The following is a 21,522-nucleotide window of genomic DNA, read 5'->3' as shown; positions in this document are numbered from 1 at the left end:
GGATTTTGAACATACGTTATCGCTTTCCGCAATGAGGTACATCCACACTTCATGGGGAGCATTCCAGCGGAGTTTGCTTCCGGCGAAATCAATGATGGTGTCGATCGCAGGTTCGTATACTGGGATTGCCAAAATACTGTGAATTTTGCCAATGTAGACGTAGGCTACAATCAATGTAAAAGCTGATAGTGCCACCGAAAGCATAACTTCTGAAGCTCGATTACGTCTCATTTCAAAAGGTAGCAGAAGAAAAGCGCCAAGTACATTGATGAGACTCCACGAAAACCCTCTTCGATTTGGAGACCATCTGGTGACATCACTCGGCATGTAGTAGTCCAAAAGAGCGACTAAAAAGAATGTCAATAGCAGAACAGCCCAAACAGTTGACGAGAACATCATGAATACGATCTTCCAGTAGTCGATCAATCTAGAAGCAAAAGTGGAAGATATTCAGTCAGGATCAACGACTTCATTTTTTCACATACGTCGGCCTTGGTTGCAAACAAGTAATCCCAATCCATTGAATCGGAATCGAGAAACTGAAATAACGGTAGAGCTGATGCCAGGCTCCAACGGCAGCCAGTGCAAAGTCAGCTTTCCGTTCGGCCAGTGCTCCGACCATTCCATTGCCAGTGTGGTTCTTGAACACCTGCCCATACTGCCAGTATTGATCTACAACGAGAACTCTACTATAAATGGTACATTGAAAATTTTATCAAACTTGTACTCACCGATCAACAGATCCCAGGTACAGTTCAACCGCTGGCAGAACAACACCAGCAGGTATCCATCCAAACCATCGATCGTGTACGACTGGTTCAGATAATTAACGATGCCTGAATCGGTCTGGCGAGGCATGACCCATGGCAACAAATAGAACGATGCTAGCTGATATGTTTTCCCCATCAGATCCTTAAGTTTGTCCGGGAATAGCGACGCTCCTTCCAAAAAGGAACCATTCTTTGGGAAATACGTGTCCAAAAGCAGAAGGTCCACTGCTTCAGGCAGATTCCCGACGTATCTATGGGTGAGAAATTCATATCGATCTTGTTTCGGGACAATAAGTAGGAGGTTTGCGATTTCCTCGATCGCCGGGTGGCTTTGGATAGCCTTTATAATATCGGTTGTTCTTGGTTCGGTGGTGGATCGCATTGTCATAATGACATATTTTTCCGGTTTTCGAAACATGGCTTCATCATGCATTCGTATGAAGTTGTCGAGAAACAGCAAAGCGGCATTCTCGTCAACGATAAAAACGGTACTACCGAAATTGATGGCCTCGAGCATCGAGCTGTTATCGATCCATAGGGCTTTACTGTCCAAGTCGACAACTACGAATGGTAGTTTACTTCTAATGTTGAGGGGCTGATGGGACGACGGCTCTGTGGATGAGATCACCCGGCATAGCGTAAATATGCTCAGGAAATAGGTCGTGACTGAAAACGGATAAATATCGAAGTTTGAGTTTCTGATAGAAGGTTTTGAGGAAGTTTTTGATAAACACTAGTTAGAGTAAGATTTTCCATTGCGCTATTTTATGAAGTTATGCCTAAAATAAATGTAAATTTTTCGGTTTCTCAAGGCTTACCAAGCCAATCGGACGATAAAATATTTAAATTCTTTGACATCTATCAATCCAAAGCACAACTTGTACAATGAGGAAGCCAGAAATACATTTATTTATTTACTCTATAGAGTATACATCTCCTCAGGTAACAGAAGGTAACCAAAGGGTCCCAGGGGGTTCAGTGGGCCTCAGGAGGCTTCTGGGAGAATCAGGGGCGCATCAAGTGGTCAACATGAATTCCAGGGAAGTTCCAAAGGCTCTCAGGGGCGTTCCAGGCGTTACATAAAGGTTCAGGGGTGTTTCAAGGGGGTTCCAGGGGACTCAAGGAGCTTTAGAACAGAAGGGCGAAGAACAAAAGGTCGAATAGACAAAACGTCGAATGGACAAATAGTCGTATGAGACAAATGTCGAATGGCAAAAAGCCGAATGGTCAAAATTTCGAATGGAACAAATGTTGAATAATAGTTATTTATATCACGAGTTGCAAAAAGTTGATTTTTTTAGTACGAGTCGTACATTTATCCAACGAGGCTTGCCGAGTCCGAGAGCACGTCGCCGGAAAATCCAAGAACCACAGTTATCTACAGCCGATTCGTCGAAGCAGCCTACCTATCCAGACAATTTTCAGCTAAATAATCATGACTCCGATTCGTCCACAACTAGCTCCACTTCCGACGATGATTTTATGGAAGTACACCGTGTCCAATAAGTTCTCATACAAAATACAAAGTTAAAAAATATAATTTCATTTCACATCTGTGATTCATATTTTCAAAGTGAATGCATGTATTGAAGGGCTACATAATACTGATTAAATAAAGCATACGATTTATAATAACGTTATTTTCTATTTGTTTTTGTGAGCCTAGAAGTACACATTCGTTTTCTGAAATCCGTTTGCTCCGTCACGCAAGAGAAATGTTCGAAAAGTTTTTCATTCTACGATAGCTAAATAGCGTCCATAGAGTTAAATTTTGAGTTTTTATCTCAAGTATTGTACCAAATGGATGTACAAAGGCTAAAACAATACAATTTTAGTGATGAAATGATAAGAAATTTGCAAGTAAGTTTAACTTGTGCTGATATCCTTCAAAATGATCGTTATATTACAGATAAACATCATAAAACGTAAATTTTGAACCAAATTTACAAGTACGTGAGAATGTTGTGAATCAACTTTGAACCATTACTCGTTGAAGTGTGACGAAATATCAAAGAAATGGCGTGCGTGCCAGCTGAAATAGACTTACGACACATAAGCGATCAGCAGAGAAGGATAAAGGACAGTTAATTCCAAAACATATGCTGCATTTGATCAGTGTTAGTTGGCCTTTCAATAAATAAATTTACTTTGAAAATCCTAATTACAGATGTGAAATGAATTCAATTAGATTTTGTATGAGAACTTATTGGACACGGTGTAGAGTATTTGGACGAAGTTCTCGAGGAGATAGCATGCGACATTCCCGAAAAGCTGACCGAAAATGGGGATACGAACAACGTAAGTCACCACCGACGGTCACTAAGTCATACACTTGCTTAGTAATCATTTCCTTCTTGCAGGAATATGCCGAAAAAAATCAGAATCAGCCAGTGCGCGATTGAAATCCGACCTAGCTGGCTGGGTTTCCAAATACAGTGTCCCTTTAGCTGGAGTATCTGATTTGTTGAAGATTCTAAAGCAGCATAGGCATCGTACACAAATTACGTAACGCTATAGGGGGAGGGTGGGAGTCTAGCTTAGCGTTACGAGCCATACAAAATATTTTTGGTTTTCATACAAAAAGCGTTACATGGGGGAGGGGGGGAGTCTGAAATCGCTGATTTTAGCGTTACGTAATTTGTGTACCATGCCATACAGGATTGGATTTGCCAAGTGATGCCCGCAGTCTACTTAAAACGCCAAGAGAAATCAATATTCGACAAATGTGTAATGGAGAATATGTCCATATCGGAAAAGTAGATTTTTTGAACAAGTTCGATTTGAGCGAGTGTATTATTGAAGGACATCCAATTAATCTGCCATTCTCGGTAGACGGCACGCCAGTTTCAAAAAGTGGAGCAAATGATTTATGGATAATATCAGGAGCTATTCATATCGAAGGTTTCTTGCGGCATATATTCATCGTTGGAATTTTCAATGGGCCATCTAAACCAACATCTTTCAATACATTTCTTAGTGAGTTTGTGAATGAATTGCACGTATTGCTCACCTATGGTTTCTCCAAAAATGGTAAATTTTACACTGTGAATGTTAAATGCATCACTGCAGATGCACCAGCTGTGGCATACGTTAAGAGCATCAAATCACATGGAGGATATTCAGCCCGAGGTCGATGCGCCTCTGCGTACCGATACAAAGTTTCGACAAAGGTTGTCAGATAATAATGCAGATGATCATCATATATCCGTAGATCACACTATAATGGAGACCTTGCCAATTGACATGATTGACGATTTTGCGATCGACAAGATGCACGCTGTTGATGAAGGAGTCTGTAAGAAAATGCTGGTTGCTTTCACTGGGAAAGCCAATCCCCAAAAGCTATCGCAAAGAAAGTTACAAGATATTGACAACCGCATAACCAATTGTGCAAAGTTTGTACCGATGGAATTTCAGAGAAAGTAGAGAACCCTTAATTATGTAGCAAAAATGAAAGCAACCGAATTCAGAAACATAGTTTTGTATGCAGGACCCATAATATTCCATCAAATACTCCCTACTGATACTTTTAGCCATTTTTTGAACTTCTTTGTCGCCATACGAATTCTTTGTGCTCCAGCACTTTATCAGAAATACAACAAAATCGCAAAAAAGTTGTTGATCTCGTTTGTTGAAGACTACCCTGAGTTGTACGGAAAAGATACAGTATCGTTCAATGTTCATGTCCTCATCCATCTAGCAAATGATTCCAAAAAACATGGTCCTTTAGATTCCTATAGCTGCTACCCATTCGAAGCCGGCATAAAAAAGATTAAACGGTACATACATGCTCAAAATAAACCATTGCAACAAATATTTAATAGACTTCAGGAAGATACTGGTTTTGTTAATACTTTAAAATCGAACAGTGACAGTACAGTTAAATTAAGTCATTTTGATTATAACCAACACAAGTTCTACAGATTGATCTACCCCAATTTCACTGTTCGTGCAGATAAAGTTAGTGATAATTGTGTGGGTTTCTCCAAATGAAATTGTTATTTTGAGAGTAAGTTTCTTTGAAAAGAGAGATGAAGATATTTTTGTAACCGGGCAGCTGTTTGAAGTAAAAGAATCTCTATGTAATTCAAAGTTGACCCGAAAGTTGTATATGCTATTAGGGAATTTTGAATCCTGCGAAAAAACATTCCAATTGAATCCAACAATAAGCAAAATGGTTTGTTTGCCATACAATTATAATTATTGCGATTACTATGTAGCACCCTTGATTCATACATTTTAGTGACGAAAAGAATTCAGTTTTATGTATTTTTATTTAAAAAAAATATTTAAAACAATCAAATACAAACAGTGTTACTTTTAAAATTCATTCACTTCTTTTTAATTTCATTATCTCAGGTCGCATTGTCTTAGGGTGCATCTTTGTCCACTTCTTCGTCGTCATCGTGCACGTTGAGGAACTCCACCTTCAGTGGAACACGGAGTTTCTTACGGCTCGTCGGGTTTCGGTTTGTGGTTGCCGATTGCCGTCGTTCACTGGTCCTAACTCGATCACATACATGTTGCATTTGGTATCGGAATTCGGCACATGCCAGTGTAGCCGGGTCTTCTGTGGTGTCGAAGAGGGAATGATCGACAATCGATTCTGTAATTATAAAAAGTACATTCAATGTTGTTAATCAAACTTACAGTTTGAAAATTTGCTGTTATCGATCATCTACTGTATGAGTCAACGTGGAAAAACTGCTTACTGATCAATACTTGCGTTGAACACAACGATTTGAGTGGGTGTTTGCCACCAGCTCCTGAATAATTCACTTGCGTCTGCAAGTATAGGCTGAACACTTTCTCAATCAGAAGCATGGTTATTTCCCTCAGAGGCTTCTTGACCAACACAAAAGACGCCAGAAACTTTTCCTGTGAACGAATAAAAAGATTTAATATTCAATACCTTTATGTACATATAATGAAGCAACTTACAAACGCCTTTTTATTGTTATTTTTCTCCAGAAACACTTCGAAGTCAACCAACGCCTCGGTTGAGTTTAGAGGCATAATCTCTCTTATGGATTCGATTGACACTGATGTAGTGGAGTTACCCTCAGGCATTCCGTGCTGCAACAACACTTTGAATTGCTCCTTGATGTAAGCCACATCTGTCTGGATTGTCCTTATTGTCTCCGCCTGCTCATTGTAGACATCGAGCGGTAGCGTCACAACCACCGGCTGGTTATTGGAGGCCTCCTCCAGCACTTCTTCCGTGATTTCCGGATTGCAATCCATGCTCTGGCTCACTTTATCACTTTTTTTTACTTCACTGAATGTAAACACAACATAGCTGTCATCTGGAGATGGGCGGTATCGAACTTTCTTTGGCTGGCGATGACGATCGATAACGAGGGGTTTATAAATGTGGACCGATGTTGACCTTTGGTAATCGTTGTCGAAATGTAACGCGGTGTGTCGTTATGAAGATATCGATTTTCAAATACATGCTGATAAATATTGGGAAAGAATACTAAAGCGTTAGCGACAAATTGAAAAGTAACGTAATAAAGTGATGCATCTTTAAAGATATTTATCGCTTGTTTGATAAAAATAAATATCTTTAAAATCAATACCGATACTTAAAGATTTGTGAATAAATGTATCGTAAACAAGTCTAAAGAATGGTCGATAAGGGTCGTTATTTTTTGATAAAGAACTATAAAGAAGAATTGCGTTGGGATGGCCGGGTACCTAAACGTTGACCTTTAAACTTTACCTTTTCACTACTGAGGAATTCCACGGAGTCATGTCAGTCGATCCTGAGCGACCATTTCAAAAATATCTGAAACTTTGCACAGTTTTTCAATTTCATATAAATCGCCATTTTTTGATATTAAACCTTCATATTCACTCACGACTAACTTTTCAAAAGGGTGTATGCGAAAATAGTTCTAAAATATTCTAAAAGCTATACAGCAAAAACGGATTGTTCGATTATTATAAATTTTTCAGCAAAGTTAGATAACTAAATGATGATTCCTTAGAAAATATACACTGTAAAAAATTTCTTTTTCTACTTTGAAAAAATATGATATTTGTCACAAAAACTCAAATATCTCAAAACCCTATCTTTTTACCAACTTCAATTTTTTAGGGGAAATGGCCCATTATATCAGCTATCTACCATAAAATTTTGGTGATGGTAAACTGATAAACAAAAAAGTTATGACATTTCAAATATTTCACAATTTTTACATTTAGTAACAAAAAAAATTTTTTTTCTGTGTAAATTATTTCGAGAATTATATTTTGATGCTGATTTTATTGTAAAGGCTACCGCCTGAATTAAACAAGTTGTTTTCATGATACTTTAGTTTGATTATTCGTAATTACTATAGTATCTATTTGAAACTTAGACGCGATCCAGTGTTGTGATCAAAAATATTGAGATTGTCATACTTTTTATTGTACGTGACTGGTGAAAAAATCCCTTGATAGTGTTGAAAAGCTGTTGATTATAAAAAAATGGAATTGAATTTATTTTTAAGACAAAAGCGGTATAATAAAAGTTTTTTATACGCGTATACGTCTAGTTTATCCGCAAAAAAAATCCCTCTTACACACTTATTTCTGAATTGCCTGTTCGGTACTTTTTTGACGAGATTATAACAGCAGTACGATCTAGGTAGTTTCGGTAATCGATTTTACTGAGGCTCAGTAAAACAACTGTCAAAATCGTATGGAAAAGGTAAACAATGCATTTTTGCTGAACGAGTTCGGTGCTCAGCAGTTTTAATCTCGTCAAAAAATTACCGAACTCGGTAATCAAAATTAAGTGTGTAGAGAACAGACTTTATGATCGGAAGAATGCGAGTAACTTCAACAACAACAAATGCATAAGAGGTACATACCACAGACAAACAGACGAAACGCCTAGAACAATTTTAGTGAAAATTCATCGCCCAGTTCACACTATCACCACCTGGTGGAAATGTTTCACGAAACACTGCGTTGTGCAATATCGTCATCAGAAGGCGCTAGTGTGAAACGTCAAACGCAAAGAAAAACGATGGGCGCTCTTCTTGTTATGGAAACCACAACCAAGATTCAAAATGATCGTTGAAGGCGTGGTCAATGAAAATTTCGCCAGTGTTACGTTTGTTTGTCTGTATACATACCTGACAATGCTCACGAAAAAAACAAAAAAATACTACCGCTATGAATATTAAAAATTGTATAGTATTTTTTTTTTCTTCAGCCACCAAGTAAGTTAAAATTAATAAGTGATTTTGTTTATTATAATCTAACGAACAAGATGAACAGTCGCTTTCTCAAAGGTCTTCAACTCAACGCTCTCTTGTAGACCGTTTGATGAAAAAAAATGTTCAAAAGAGTTACGAAATCTCACCGAAAGCACCATAGATAAACTGAAAGAGACTGGTTATGCCCAAATGTCCACATTGTGTACAAAATTACGCATTTGCACGTCCTGCCGTCTAGAATTTGACAAACGAGCCATCTGTATATCATCGGTGAAGCAGGGCGCAGGAAGTTCGAAAACGACAACAACTGAGAAATTGCCATCAGCGACATCTGTTTAAACAATTTAATTACGCCCCTTTTCAAACATGCCCTGTAATATTCTTCAACATCTATACCCATTTCAATATTTTTAACGTTGCAAAACACGCTTTCAACATTCATCTTGAAGAAGAGGGAAAACACTTGTCCTCAAATGTAACAGCAAATTAATGAATAAACGACTAATGCGCGGAGGGCGTGATAAAATCGGAACATTACGGTACATAGTATATTATATGTATATATAATATATAATAAAAACAACTTGTTTTACTCACGCAAGGCCATTAACAATAAAATCAGCATCAAACTTCAATTTCCGGCCGAAATAATTTACACTAAAAAAAATTATTACTAAATGTGAAAATTGTGAAATGTTTGAATTGTCATAATTTTTTTGTTTATTTTCATGGTAGATTGCTAATACAATGGACCGTTTTCTCTAAAAAATTACGTTGGTAAATAGATAGGGTTTTGAGATATTTGAGTTTTTGTGACAAAAATGATATTTTCTAATGTTAAAAAAGATTTTTTTCACAGTGTATATTTTCTTAGGAATCGCCATTTAGTTATCTAACTTTGCTGAACAATAAAATCAGCATCAAATCGCGATTCCCGGCCGAAATAATTTACACAGAAAAATTTTTTTTACTAAATGTAAAAATTGTGAAATTTTTGAAATGTTATAACTTTTTTGTTTATTAGTTTACCATCACCAAATTTTTATGGTAGATTGCTAATACAATGGACCGTTTTCCCTAAAAAATTCAAGTTGGTAAAAAGATAGGGTTTTGAGATATTTGAGTTTTTGTGACAAAAATGATGTTTTTCAATGATAAAATAGATTTTTTTCACAGTGTATATTTTCTTAGAAATCACCATTTAGCTATCTAACTTTGCTGAAAAATTCATAACAATCGAACAATCCGTTTTTGCTGTGCATATTTTTGAATATTTTTGAACCATTTTCACATACACCCTTTTGAAAAGTTAGTCGTGGCTCTAAATAAAAATTTGATATCGAAAAATGGCGATTTAGATGGAACTGAAAAACTGTGCAAAGTTTCAGTTCAATAGAAAATCATGAATTAAAAATTTTCCTTAATTTTGATGCTGTTGCTTGGAATCGCTCTACTTAATAACACCCATATTCCCGTGACACCTAGGCCAAAGAGGACGTAGAGGTCTCTGCTTATTTTTCTTAGGTGTCCAACTAATCTTCCTTTCCCATCCAATCCCATCGTAAAGACGCGGCCAGGACAGCTCTCGGCCGTTGGAGGATTGCGTCAATCTTGTCTTAGAGTCAGTGATTAGCCCCAAATCTCTGTGCTTTGGTAACGGACGGGAAGGAGACAATTCTCATAACAGCAGTCTGGGACTGTATTTACCACCTACGAATTTGTGCGAATTGCTTAACAAGGATTGAAATATAGTGATCATAATATGATGTGATGATGATCATTATCGTAGCAACACCGATAGAATTTTATAAAGCATTCATAACAAACCATGCTCTCCGAATAATGAATCACTCGGCATTGTTATTGCTGAAGCTTCACGATATGCATATGAATCTAATATTCCTGATCATGAATTCGGGTTCCGGGAGCATAAGTGTGAATCGTGATGAATAAAATTTATCGCGACTCGTAACATGATCCGATAACGATAGATCCCGCGATAAAGCGTACATCAGATGCTTTGAATGTCTCTGTGACACGAGCGCAGTGCGGGTGTGTCACATCATGTTACCGCAAGAACAACGGCTATCTTTGACTGTTCGTATCGTGTATCATTTATCGTTAGAAATGATTTACTTCCATCCTTGTTACTTAATGCTAATCTAATGTCTACCTAAATTGCTAAATTCAATCAATATATTCTTCGGCAATCTTTTTATAAATTACGTCGGTCATAAGCAAGGGGGATGCCGGGGCCCGTGGCGTAGTGGCTACACGTTTGCTTCATAAGCAGATGGTCATGGGTTCGATCCCAGCCCCGGCACTTTCGTCAGTTGCTCTTTCCCCCTGAGAGCAGCTGACACTGACCCTCTTCTGAGCCCATGGCTCAAATGGACACGGATACTTGGACATCGGCGAACGGCAACCCATAATGGACCCCCAATCGGACTGGAAACAGGAACAACCAACAGCCACACATCAGCTTCCTCGAGCTCATCATTCTACCATGATAGGGTAGAAGTGAAAGCAGCGCAACGGCCACCAGTTCGATGTAGTACAATTAGAAATAGAATACATTTAGGCGCTGTACAAAGTGTATGTGCAGCTTCCAATTGGAATCGCTCACGCAGTGCCCTAGTGGACAATAGAGCTGTAAATTAGGTGATTCAATTAAGTGATTGAAGAATAAAAAAAAAATAAGCAAGGGCGTAGCCAGCTTTTCGGTCAGGGGGGGGCAAGCACCCTTAGCAATTTTATACCTACTAGCTTTTATAACTAAACGCAACACGATGAAATTAAATATAATAACATTATATTCTTAAAGCATTTTTTGATCCTTCAGCTGTCAAGCTGTTGTATTTTGATCAATACGAAAAAAAGCTCACCTGATCTACACAATTCAACGTGATGCTGATAGTGGTGACCAATTTATGAAACATTAAGGATTTTTATTTACTCGTGCATTATTTTGTAAATGTCTACAAAACAATCATAAGAAGTTTTAGCTGAAATCTTTGGAAATTATGAACTTTGAGGACAAACCTAGATTTTCCCGGTTCCTTAATGTATTCCTTTTAAATTATCTTCCAATACTTTTCGCTGGTGGAATTTCTCCTGGATGAATTCCTGGTGCAATTTCTACAGGAATGTCTGGAAGAAGAATTGTGGGAGGAATTGCTGTAGAAATTTCTAAAAAAATCCGTTGAGGATTTCCTGGAAGAACCCGTGGAGGAATTTCTGGAGGATTCCCTGAAGGCATCTCTGGGAATATCCCTGGAGATATTCGTGGAGGAATTTCTGGAGGAATGTCTGGAGCAATCCCTGATTATTCCTGAAAATATTCCTGGAGAATTTCGTGGAAACCCGTAGAGGATTTCCTGGAGAAATTCCTGCAGGAATTGCTGACATAATTTTCGAAGAATGTCCAGGAGCAGTTCCTGGAGGAATTCCTGAAGAAATTCCTGGGATATTTTCTGGAAGAATTCCTGGAGATGTTCCTGGATAAAATCCTGGAGGAATTCCTGTGGGAATTGCTTGAGAAATCTCTAGAGGAATTCATGAAAGAACTACTGGGTGGATTTCTAGAGAAATCTCCGTAGAGGTTCTATGAAATTTCTATTTCTATTATTTTTCTATTTCTGAAAAAAATTACTTGAGAAATTCTCGAATCAATTCCTGAAAGAATCCCTGAAGGAATCCGTGAATAAATTTGTGGGGAAATCCCTGCAGGAATTTCTGGAGGAATTCCTTGAGAAAGCCTTGAAAAATTCCTGAAGGTATTCCAGGAGAATTTCCTGAAAGAATTTCTAAAGGTATTCCTAAAGGATTTCCTGGAAGAATCCTGGATGGAATTTCTGGAGAATTTCCTGGAGGAATCGTCGAAGAATTTTCCGGAGGAATCCCTGAGCAAATCCCTGGAGAAATTCGTGAAGAAATTTCTAGAGAAACCCCTGAAGCTATTCCTGATGGAATCTCAGGAGAAATTCCTGGAGGAATCCTTAGAAGGATTGCTAACATAATTTCTGAATGATGTCCAGGAACAATTTCTGGAAAAATATTTGGAGGATTTCCTGAAAAAAATCCTGGAAGAGTTCCTTGATAAAATCCCGGAGGAATGCCTGGAGGTATTCCTGAAGGTTTTCCTTAAGGAATTGCTGGAAGAATCATTGAAGGGATTTCTTCAGGAATCTCTGGAGGAATTATTACAATAATTACTGGAAAAATTTCTGGGGGAATCTCTAGAGGAATCTTGGGAGAAATATCTGAAAAAAATCCCCTGAAAAATTCCTGGAAGAATTTCTAGACAAATTTCAGGAGGAATTCCTGGAGAAATCCCATTGGAGAAATTCGTTGAGAAATCCCTGGTAAAATCCCTGAAGAAGTAACTGCAAGAATTGGAATGCCTGGAAGAACCCTTGCAGCAATTCCTGGAGAAATCTCTAGAGGAATTCTTGAAAGAATTACTAGATGAATATCTAGAGAAATCTCCAGAAGAATTTCCTGAAAAATTCCTGCAGGTATTCCTGGAGAATTTCCTGGAAGAATTTCTGAAGATATCCCTGGAGGATTTCCTGGAGAAATCCTTACGGGAACTTCTGGAGGATTTCCTGAAGGAATCTTCGAAGGATTTCCTGGAAGAATCCCTGGGAAAATTCCTGTAAAAATTCGTGAAGAAATCCCTGGAGGAATCCCTGAAGCAATTCATGAAGGAATCTCAGGAGAAATTACAGGAAAAATGTCTGGACCTCGAGGTGTCCCTGATAAATTCCTGAGGATATTCCTAGAGAATTTCCTGAAAGAATTTCTGAAAAAATCCCCAAAATTTTTTTCGAAAAAAAATCCTGGAGAAAATGCTGACATAATTTCTGAAGGATATACATAAGTAATTCCTGGATCAATTCCTAGAAAAATTCCTGAAGAAATTATTGGAGTAATTCCTGGAGAATTTCCTGGAGGAGTTCCAGGAGAAATTCGTGGATGAAATCTTGGAGAAATGTCTGGAGGAAATCCTGACGGTTTTCCTTTGGGAATTGCTGGAGGAATCCTTGAACGAATTTCTGGAAGAATCTCTGGAGGATTTCTTACAACAATTACTGGATAAATTTCTGGGGAAATCTTAGATCTAAGGGTTAGAGAAACCCTGGGAGAAATATCTGAAAAACCCCTGAGAAATTCCTGGAAGAATTTCTAGAGAAATTTTTGGAGGAATTCCTGGAGAAATTCTTGAAGGAATTTTTGAAGAAAACCCTGGGGAATCATTGGAGAAATTCGGGGAGAAATCCCTGGAAAAATCCCTGAAGAAGTTCCTGGGGGAATTTTCAGCGGAATTCCTGGAGGAATCCTTGCAGCAATTCCTGGAGGAAGATCTGGAAAAATTCTTGGCGGAATTTCGGGAAAAGTTTCAGAACGTATTCCTAGAGAAAATCCTGGAAATAATTTCTAAAGGAATCCCTGACGGCTTTCCTGGAGAAAATCCTGGACGAATTACTGACATAATTTATAATGGAAGTCCTCGATTAATTCCTGGAAGAGTCCCTGAAGGAACTCCTGTAGCAATTTCTGGAGGAATTTCTCGCGGAGATCCTGGAAAAATTTCTGGATGAAATCCTCGAGGAATGCCTGCATGAATTCCTGCTGCAATCCCAGGAGTCCCTGAAGCCATTCCTAGTGAAATTCCTGGTGGAATTCCGGGAAGAAACTCTGAAAAAACCTAGACTAATCTCTGCAAGAATCCAAGGAGGAATCCCTTTGAAATTTATTGGAAGAATGCCTTGGAGAATTTATGATGGGGTTATTGGAGGATTCCCTGAAGTAATTCCTGGAGAAATCTTGAGAGGAATTCCTGTAGGAGTCCCTAAAAATATCTATGGAGGAATCCCTTGAAGAATTCCTGGATCAATTACTGTAGGAATTCCTGGTGAAATTCTTGGAAAAAATCCCGGAAGCAATTACTGAAGGAATCTCTGGGAGAATGTCTGGAGTAATTCATGGAGAAATACATGGAGGAAATCTTGCAGGATTCCTTGGAGGAGTCTCTGAAAAAAAATGTAGGAATTCTTGGAGGGATCCATGGAGGATATCCTAGAGGAACGCCTGTATGAATTTCTGAAGGAATCTCCAGAGGAACTCCTGGAGAAATCTCTAGTGGAATTTCTGGCGAAATTTCTGGTGGAATCTCTAAATGAATACCTGGAGGAATTTTTAGAGGAATTCCCACGGCCCCCCTGCCCCCCTCTGGCTACACCCATGGTCATAAGTATGGTATTTTTCAGAAAATTTCTTCAGAGATTCAGTAGGAATTTTCGTGTTTCAATGGAGTTAGATTTCTAAAAGAATTGCCGAATGACTTTCCGAAGAAATTTTCAACAGGGTTTTCGAAAACAGCCAAAGAAATCCATGAATCAAGTACCGTCAAACGGGGTTACTTGCAACAGCTGTGTAACTTGCAACACGATGGCATACACTAAATGTGAAGTATTTTCTAATAATAATGAAAACTAGTATGCCCTTATATTTCGGTTATAGGGATTATGTATACCAAGGATCGATTTAGTGGAAAAAATAGTTTTGTTTCTTTGTTTATTGTTTTGCTACACTGTTAAAACGGTTTGCTCATTTTATGCCATAAAAACAAGTATGAAAATCGTGTTTCACCTCTCCCCTATGGTAAGTGCGATAAGTCTGATGACCTTGGTTGCAGTTAGGGTACCTAATAGTAAGCTTAGCTAAACGATAAAAGTTTAATAAACTTATCGACTAAGTTATGTAAAAAATCATTATTATATTCGTCAACCACTATGGGGTAACTTGCAACAGTTAAATTTGACAAAATCTTCTATTATTTATCTTCATTTCACGATATTTTTGACAGAAATAACCGAAACGGATCATTTCTTGATTACGCAACTAGTTCATTAAAAAAAAAGCGTTTTAAGAGAACGGTTCACTTTTGAATGCGTGATGTGTGTTACATGGCGATTCCTTTGATTTTCGGTGCGGAAGTTTTACGATCGTGTCGTTGAAAAAAGAATTGGACGTCGGGACGAAGAGAATTGAGACGGCGGAGTGAATTTGCCCGGATATTTGTGAAGGACTGAGAGGAAGGAAAAAAAAAGTTGCTAAGTGGACTGCTGGCAGAAAAGAAAGAGGGGGGAGTGGGGGTGTTGGAGAGAGGCTGAGTGTGGGGCAACGGTTTCTAACTTTTGTGTGAGAAAGGCTGTGACAAGGTCTCTCCGAAGAGTGTGTTGGCATTAGCCGAGGAAGCGTTGTTGGTGAGACGGGAGGAGGGAAAAAGGAAAAAAACCTAAGGTGGGTGTTGGGTATGCGCGTGGTACGGTGTAGCTACTGTTAGCAAGAGGAGATGTGCTTTGCGGTTTGATCTCGATGTCGTTTTTCCAGCGAGAATTGGACTAAATGGTGCTATGTTCAATGTTCGGTTAAGCGGAGTTTTGGTTTGGCGATCGAAGAAGGGATCCGGTGGATCGACGGATTGACCGCTGGTAATAAAAGATTTGGGTTTGGATTCGGTTGATGAAGTGGTTTTGTACTGTGGAGGAGCTGAGTGTCTGGTGATGGGTATTGAACAGTGCGAGAAGAACTGAATAGATTAAGAAGTTTTGCAATTTTGTATTGATGGAGGTAAGCGATGGATCACCGGATTGGACGAAAACCAAACTGTTCCGATCTCGACTGAGGATGAATGCACGAGGTTGACGCAATTCCCGAGGCAATTTCCTGGAGTTTGATTACCATCATGCGATCCAGATAAAGAGATCCAGACGAGCGGAACATGATTTCCTGGTCTGCACAGGAAACCAATTTGGTGAGATCTAATCTTATTGTTATTAAACCTTCCATATTATAACTTTGTAGAATTTTCATTTACGTAATGGGGTTCACACACACACACACACACACACACACACACACACACACACACACACACACACACACACACACACACACACACACACACACACACACACACACACACACACACACACACACACACACACACACACACACACACACACACACACACACACACACACACACACATACGGTGGGGTAGCCTAAGGTAGTTAGATGAACTGATGACCGGACTTAAGTTCGTGAAGTAGCCAGACTTTTGTCATGAGATAGCAACTTTTTGTTGACTACCGAAGGGATTCAGGAATTTTAACTAACCCTGCTACAACAAACCATCAGGTAGATCATTTCTTTCCGTAATGATTCTGCAGCCATAGGTAATCCTTGCGCTGATGGTGGGTAGGCTGAGTGTACCAGTTATCGCCATAGTGGTTCCCTATTTGGCCATAGTGGTTATATGAGATATTTCAAAATTTTGCATCATTTCAAGAGTCTTAATGACAAGATACTTTTAAATTCTTGCTACTAAAACTTTCATAATAGGTCACAGCTTCAAAATTTTCTAAATTCCCGCTATGGCCAAATAGAGAACCACTATGGCGATAACTGGTACACTTACCCTACACTTTTATCATCATCATCATCATCATCACGTAACAAGTTCATTTTTAAATGACAACTCATTTTTTACATTTTTTGGAACGTGATTTTCAAACATTGTTCGGAAATACCATATTATGGAGTTTCATTCATGTTACATCTTGTTAAAAGTTTAATTTAATTTATTAGCGCTTCAAAACAATCACCAACATCAATTCTGAACCAAGATGGACTAAATTATTTCAGCTGAGCTTCAAATTAACGACTTCGATATTTATAAAGTTCAATAGATGTGTTTCAATTAAGGTTATTCTAGCTGAAATTGCCAAACACCACTTCAAACTGAAAACTACTCAAAGATGACTCACTCTACCTTTTCAAGAAATGGCAATTATCATTGTTGACATTTTGTTACGAGTACTATGTCACGAAATCCATACATATTTCATATTTGAGGGACGTGAGACCTGTTGTTAAACGATATACTCTCACTTGCAATAACTATCAACCCTTTCATGAAAAATTATATGTCAATTGGTTAGTGTACATCTTAACAATGCATTTTTCATGCATTTCATCCAAAAATTACTATACGACTAAGCACTAGAATGTTCGTGCTGTTTAATGATAGCTAACTTAACTTCATATCCTGTGTTGCAAGTTACCCCACGGATGGGGAAACTTGCAACAAGCATGTATTTCGCACCTCCTGATTAGGTGACAACATATTTTGTTAAATCAATTGCTGCAAAGTATTCTACTCTGGGTAATTAGCGTACACGATGCTTTACAGGATGGTTCAAATGTTTAGATTTTCAATGATATTGTTTCAAAGCCGAAAAGTGTTGCAAGTTACCCCATTTGACGGTACCGTATCAGTTTTTCTTTCAATTTTTATCCGTTTCCTTATCCTAATTTACAGCACTTTTCCTCACTAGATCACTATGTGAACGATTCCAATTGACAGCTGAACCTACACTTTTTACAGCACCTAAATGAATTCTATTCTACTATATCGATTCCCAAGATTGCCCGAAGAGCTGCAACATAAATATGCCAAGAAATTACCTCATTCTGTGAGAATAATATCCAAATTAATTATTAAGGGCTTTTCAAAGATATTACCGATAAATACCGCACGAGGACTGGCGAAGGAATTTCCAAAGAAATTGATAGGAAAATCCCTTTGAAATTACCGAAGAAATTTCCGAAAGAAAAATTGCCGGATATATTTCCGGTAGCATCACGTTTTCCCCAAAGAACTGCTTAAGAAAAATATTGTATTCCATACAAATGAAAACTCTGTATTTCATCTAAACGCAATATGTACAGATGCTCTAAAATCTGTATAATACAGATAAATCTGTATATACGGCATCCCTGCTAACAATTGTGAATGGCTGAAAGAATTGCCGAAGAAATCACCATAGAAGTTACTGAGAAAACTTTTAAAGGACTTCACGACCACATTTTCGAAGGAATTATCGAAATCATTTCCAGAACTACATCAATCTGACAGGAAAACTGCGTTCGTATTATCAAAAGATATAAAGGGGTTTAAAAAATTTTCTATTTTTTTGCAACACAATTTTCAAATCAACACGTTATTGTGCATGAAAAATTTTGTGTTGTTGGAAGAAGTCCATGACTTTTGTTGTATTTTGTAACTAGTATTTTCCTACAAAACTGAAAACCCTCGGAAGCTATATCAGGTCCGCTAAAGAGGCACGTTCTCCTCCATTTGGGAAATTTGTGCCATCATAGTTATCGGAAGCTACATCTGTGGTTTGATTCGATGAATTGAGCTAATTTTTTACACTGAACCTAAAGTATTCAGAATATTGGATATAATACAATGTACAAAATGTTTTCGATTGTATACCTGGGCTTGACATGACAAACAAAATGTGCAAATCTGATCGCACAGTGGTAATCTTCTTCATCTTCTTTGTGGCTCGTCGTTCGCATTGGAACTTGGCCTGCCTCTCTTCAACTTAGTGTTCTTAGAACACTTCCACAGTTATTAATTGAAGGGCTTTCTGTGCCTGCCGTTGCATGAATTTGTACATTGTGTGGCAAGTACAATGATACACTATGCCCAGGGAGTCGAGAAAATTTCCCAACCGGAACGGGAATCGAACCCGCCGTCTCCGGGTTGGCGATCCATAGCCTTAACCACTAGGCTAACTGGAGACCCAACAGTGGTACTCGTATAAACTAAAAAATATACCACTATCAGATCACTATTGTACATTATGATTGCTTTGTCACGCCCAGATCTGTTACCGAAAATATGTTGTAGAAAGTATACATATAATTCATAAAATTTGTAGTTCCGTATTAAAATTTAAGGTAAGTTCAGCTCTGTTTAAATTGAAATAAGTCATAATTGTAAACCGTAGTAACAAATAGTAATTGGCAACTACGTATTTAAAAACAACAAACCGATTACAAGCTACAGTGTCAATATGTAAAAATAATAAATGTACTTTTGTATTTCAACTATTTTTTGTGAATCTTCAAATTTTAACCGAAAGCTTCTTATTAAATAATGGTTACTGATTAGAAGTTTTTGACATTTATTCACAAGGAAGCAGTCGAAAACATATAATAACCTTAAAGTTACTCTTCAATGTTTTAACTGGTTCTTGAAGAATTTGAGCTCCCAAGAGTACCTAACAGTAAACATTATAAGCAATAATCTTTCCTATTTTTATACCGAATTTGAACAACACACATGCGTGCAACAGAAAACTTACATATTTCCACCAGCAGACGTTCGTATCCCAAGAGAGCGTCAACTTCACTCACTGATTGCACAAGCGCTTCCATTAAAATTCGTTTAGCCACCACCTAGTGACCTATGGTGACAACCGCAGTAAAATGGAGCAAAAACGCATTCCACTTCAAATAGGATTTCTTTTTATATCAGAGCAACTGGGGGTCGGCTGTGGCTGCACGCATTTAGGATTTAGTTGAATGTTTAAAACTTTTTTAAATTTTTAGAAAGTAATACATTCTTCATTGAGGGTTGTGGAAGTTTATCAAAAAGAAAATCAAATGAATATGTTAGCTTAAACGAGCTTGAAAATTTTGAAACGAAAGCACGCATAGTTCTGGTTGGAACGTAAGGTGAAGAAAGGAAATATGTTTCATTCATACAAACTCGACGGAAGTTACGGTTTGTGAGGCAAATAATGCAGCTGCATTCTTTGTTTCTGTTGGACAAACCGTCCTTGGGGCGGTTTGTGAATGTGCCAAATATTGTTCTGAAAATATAAACGGTACAAGATTTGTTGATACATGCTGTGTAAAGATTGAATATTATAAAATATGAACTTCGTTAACGTTGCTGGGCCAAGGGCACATTCGTGCGTCACGAATCGATTAGGAACGATTAGTTACAGTCGTTAAAAATCTAAAGTTCAACACTAAAAGGACGACGGATGTCATATTTGAACAGCGAATTAATAGAGCTTACTTCAATAGTCTTATACTTCAACATTTTTCATTTCAAATATAGTTAAATGTGTGTTTACCGTAATTCGAGTGACGTATATGGAAGCCAGAAAAATATTAATTATGTATGGTGCCGTACAATGAGGATTTTCTAATAAATTCTCTAGCTTTGTTGATTTAGGTGAAATTTGATACCATTAAGATAATATATTTTCATAGTATGATTAATTACAATTAGCTAAAAATGATATAGTAATTGATGTGTGAGTTTATGTATGACAAGGACCTACGATTGAAAGCACGGTACCGTAATCGATGGTCATACTGGTAGATGTGACGAACTAATCAATAATTATAATTATTCTGTTACATTAGGCATACTTAAAATAGTTCCCCTACAAGTACAGTATGCGGCAGGAAAAAATGCGAAAGTGCTTTTCTACTTCAAACCTCATTTTCGTCCACTTGACGTTATTCAATCTATTTTTCAACGTTCCATAATCTCTAACAGGCTAGTTTTCTGAAAAGTGAATTAAAAATTTTCCCATTTTGATCATCAACCTTTACAGAACGGCGCCTGAAGTTGAATGCAATCAGCATTTTCAAACCACAGAAAAGTACACGGGTCGCTAAATTTCACATCTGATAAAACAACATTTTTAATTTTCTCTACAATATTATCATATTTATGTACTTATTTCATCTAGTATGTGAAACTACTGGCTTTGGATCAGTATGGTCTGGTTTTCATCAAATTAAAGCTAATTTTCTTACCGTTTTCGCCATTTTGTTTTATGACCATTGGGCGCGCAGTTTATTGATACCCACTTTCTAGGCGTACATTATCACATGTTAAAAATGAAATATGTTCATTTTTATTTTGTGATGCTAAAATATAGACATTGACTGATTCACTGACATGAAAAAATAATCATATAAAGCCCATAATTGGGGTGTGATAGCGCCTTGAACTTTTCGCATTTTTTCCTGCCGCACCCTGTATTGCATCTAATTTAACCCTTTATGGCGATGAAACCGATAATAATAAACGTATTCGAGGCCAGCGAGGTTGCGGCAGCAGTGGCGAAATTATCCAGCTTCAAAGGGTTAAACAGTCTTAAGTGTAACGTTCTTCGAAGTGCTGCTTCCATCTTTCAATTATTTCTCATCCGTCTGTTATGAGGCTCCCATCTTCCTTTTTACGACTCGCGACATGAGAAAATTTCTTTTAATTAATAAAATAAAATTGTTCGGATGGAACTTCCAGTGCGTAAAAATAATCCACCTGGTCTAACAGCATTAAATGAGGAGATAGATTTCACTACAATGATGATAAAAGTTTATTTTAAAATTTTAGAAATCTTTACAAAACTCGCACAATAAAAATAATAAGGGAACTCACTAAACAGTTTAAATAGCTGCGTAAGCCATGATTTTCTGTTTATTTGAAATGTTTCATGAAATACCGAATGAAATAATCAAAGATTGCCTTGGTGATCGCGTCGTTTAATCAGAATAACTTCAATAAGCGGTTTACGCTGTTAAGTGAATCCCCCTAATATATAATTACCGAATTGAAATCAACAACCGTCATGCCTATCGCTATATTTAAT

The 21,522-nt window shown here is 37.6% G+C and overlaps 2 protein-coding genes across 3 annotated transcripts in view; both read right to left on the bottom strand.

The window, feature by feature from the left end:
• Positions 1-19,335, bottom strand: part of LOC109415502 (uncharacterized) — a 29,344-nt gene extending 10,009 nt beyond the window's left edge. Inside the window, exons 1-4 of one of the 2 annotated variants that reach the window (XM_062856903.1) lie at positions 19,210-19,327; positions 732-1,436; positions 486-672; positions 16-427 (exon numbers count right to left, since the gene is read on the bottom strand). In XM_062856903.1, coding sequence (XP_062712887.1) covers positions 16-427; positions 486-672; positions 732-1,436; positions 19,210-19,282 — 1,377 coding nt within the window. In that variant the 5' untranslated portion in view covers positions 19,283-19,327. Of the gene's footprint in view, positions 1-15; positions 428-485; positions 673-731; positions 1,437-19,209 lie in introns of both variants that reach the window. The other variant, XM_029875176.2, reaches the window with a different exon arrangement.
• LOC115267812 (uncharacterized) lies at positions 5,131-6,372 on the bottom strand. The gene is made up of 3 exons (XM_029875195.2): positions 5,712-6,372; positions 5,483-5,648; positions 5,131-5,376 (listed from the first exon to the last, which is right to left on the bottom strand). The coding sequence occupies exons 1-3, from the start codon at positions 6,012-6,014 to the stop codon at positions 5,141-5,143; spliced, it is 705 nt and encodes a 234-aa protein (XP_029731055.2). The 5' UTR covers positions 6,015-6,372; the 3' UTR covers positions 5,131-5,140.
• Positions 19,336-21,522: the final 2,187 nt, after the last annotated feature.

The sequence above is a fragment of the Aedes albopictus genome, chromosome 3 (assembly GCF_035046485.1).
Source record: "Aedes albopictus strain Foshan chromosome 3, AalbF5, whole genome shotgun sequence".
NCBI classification, from domain to species: domain Eukaryota; kingdom Metazoa; phylum Arthropoda; class Insecta; order Diptera; family Culicidae; genus Aedes; species Aedes albopictus.
Note: the sequence above shows the minus strand (reverse complement) of the source record. Positions and strands in the feature narration are given on the sequence as shown.

What these genes read in the sequence shown, in the direction of transcription:
- LOC115267812 (XM_029875195.2), bottom strand. Translation starts at nt 6,014, where the DNA reads ATGGATTGCAATCCGGAAATCACGGAAGAAGTGCTGGAGGAGGCCTCC. An exon ending in ATAACAATAAAAAGGCGTTT is followed by an intron (nt 5,649 to 5,711) that starts GTAAGTTGCTTC and finishes ATTCGTTCACAG; the next exon opens with GAAAAGTTTCTGGCGTCTTT. An exon ending in TTCAACGCAAGTATTGATCA is followed by an intron (nt 5,377 to 5,482) that starts GTAAGCAGTTTT and finishes TTATAATTACAG; the next exon opens with AATCGATTGTCGATCATTCC.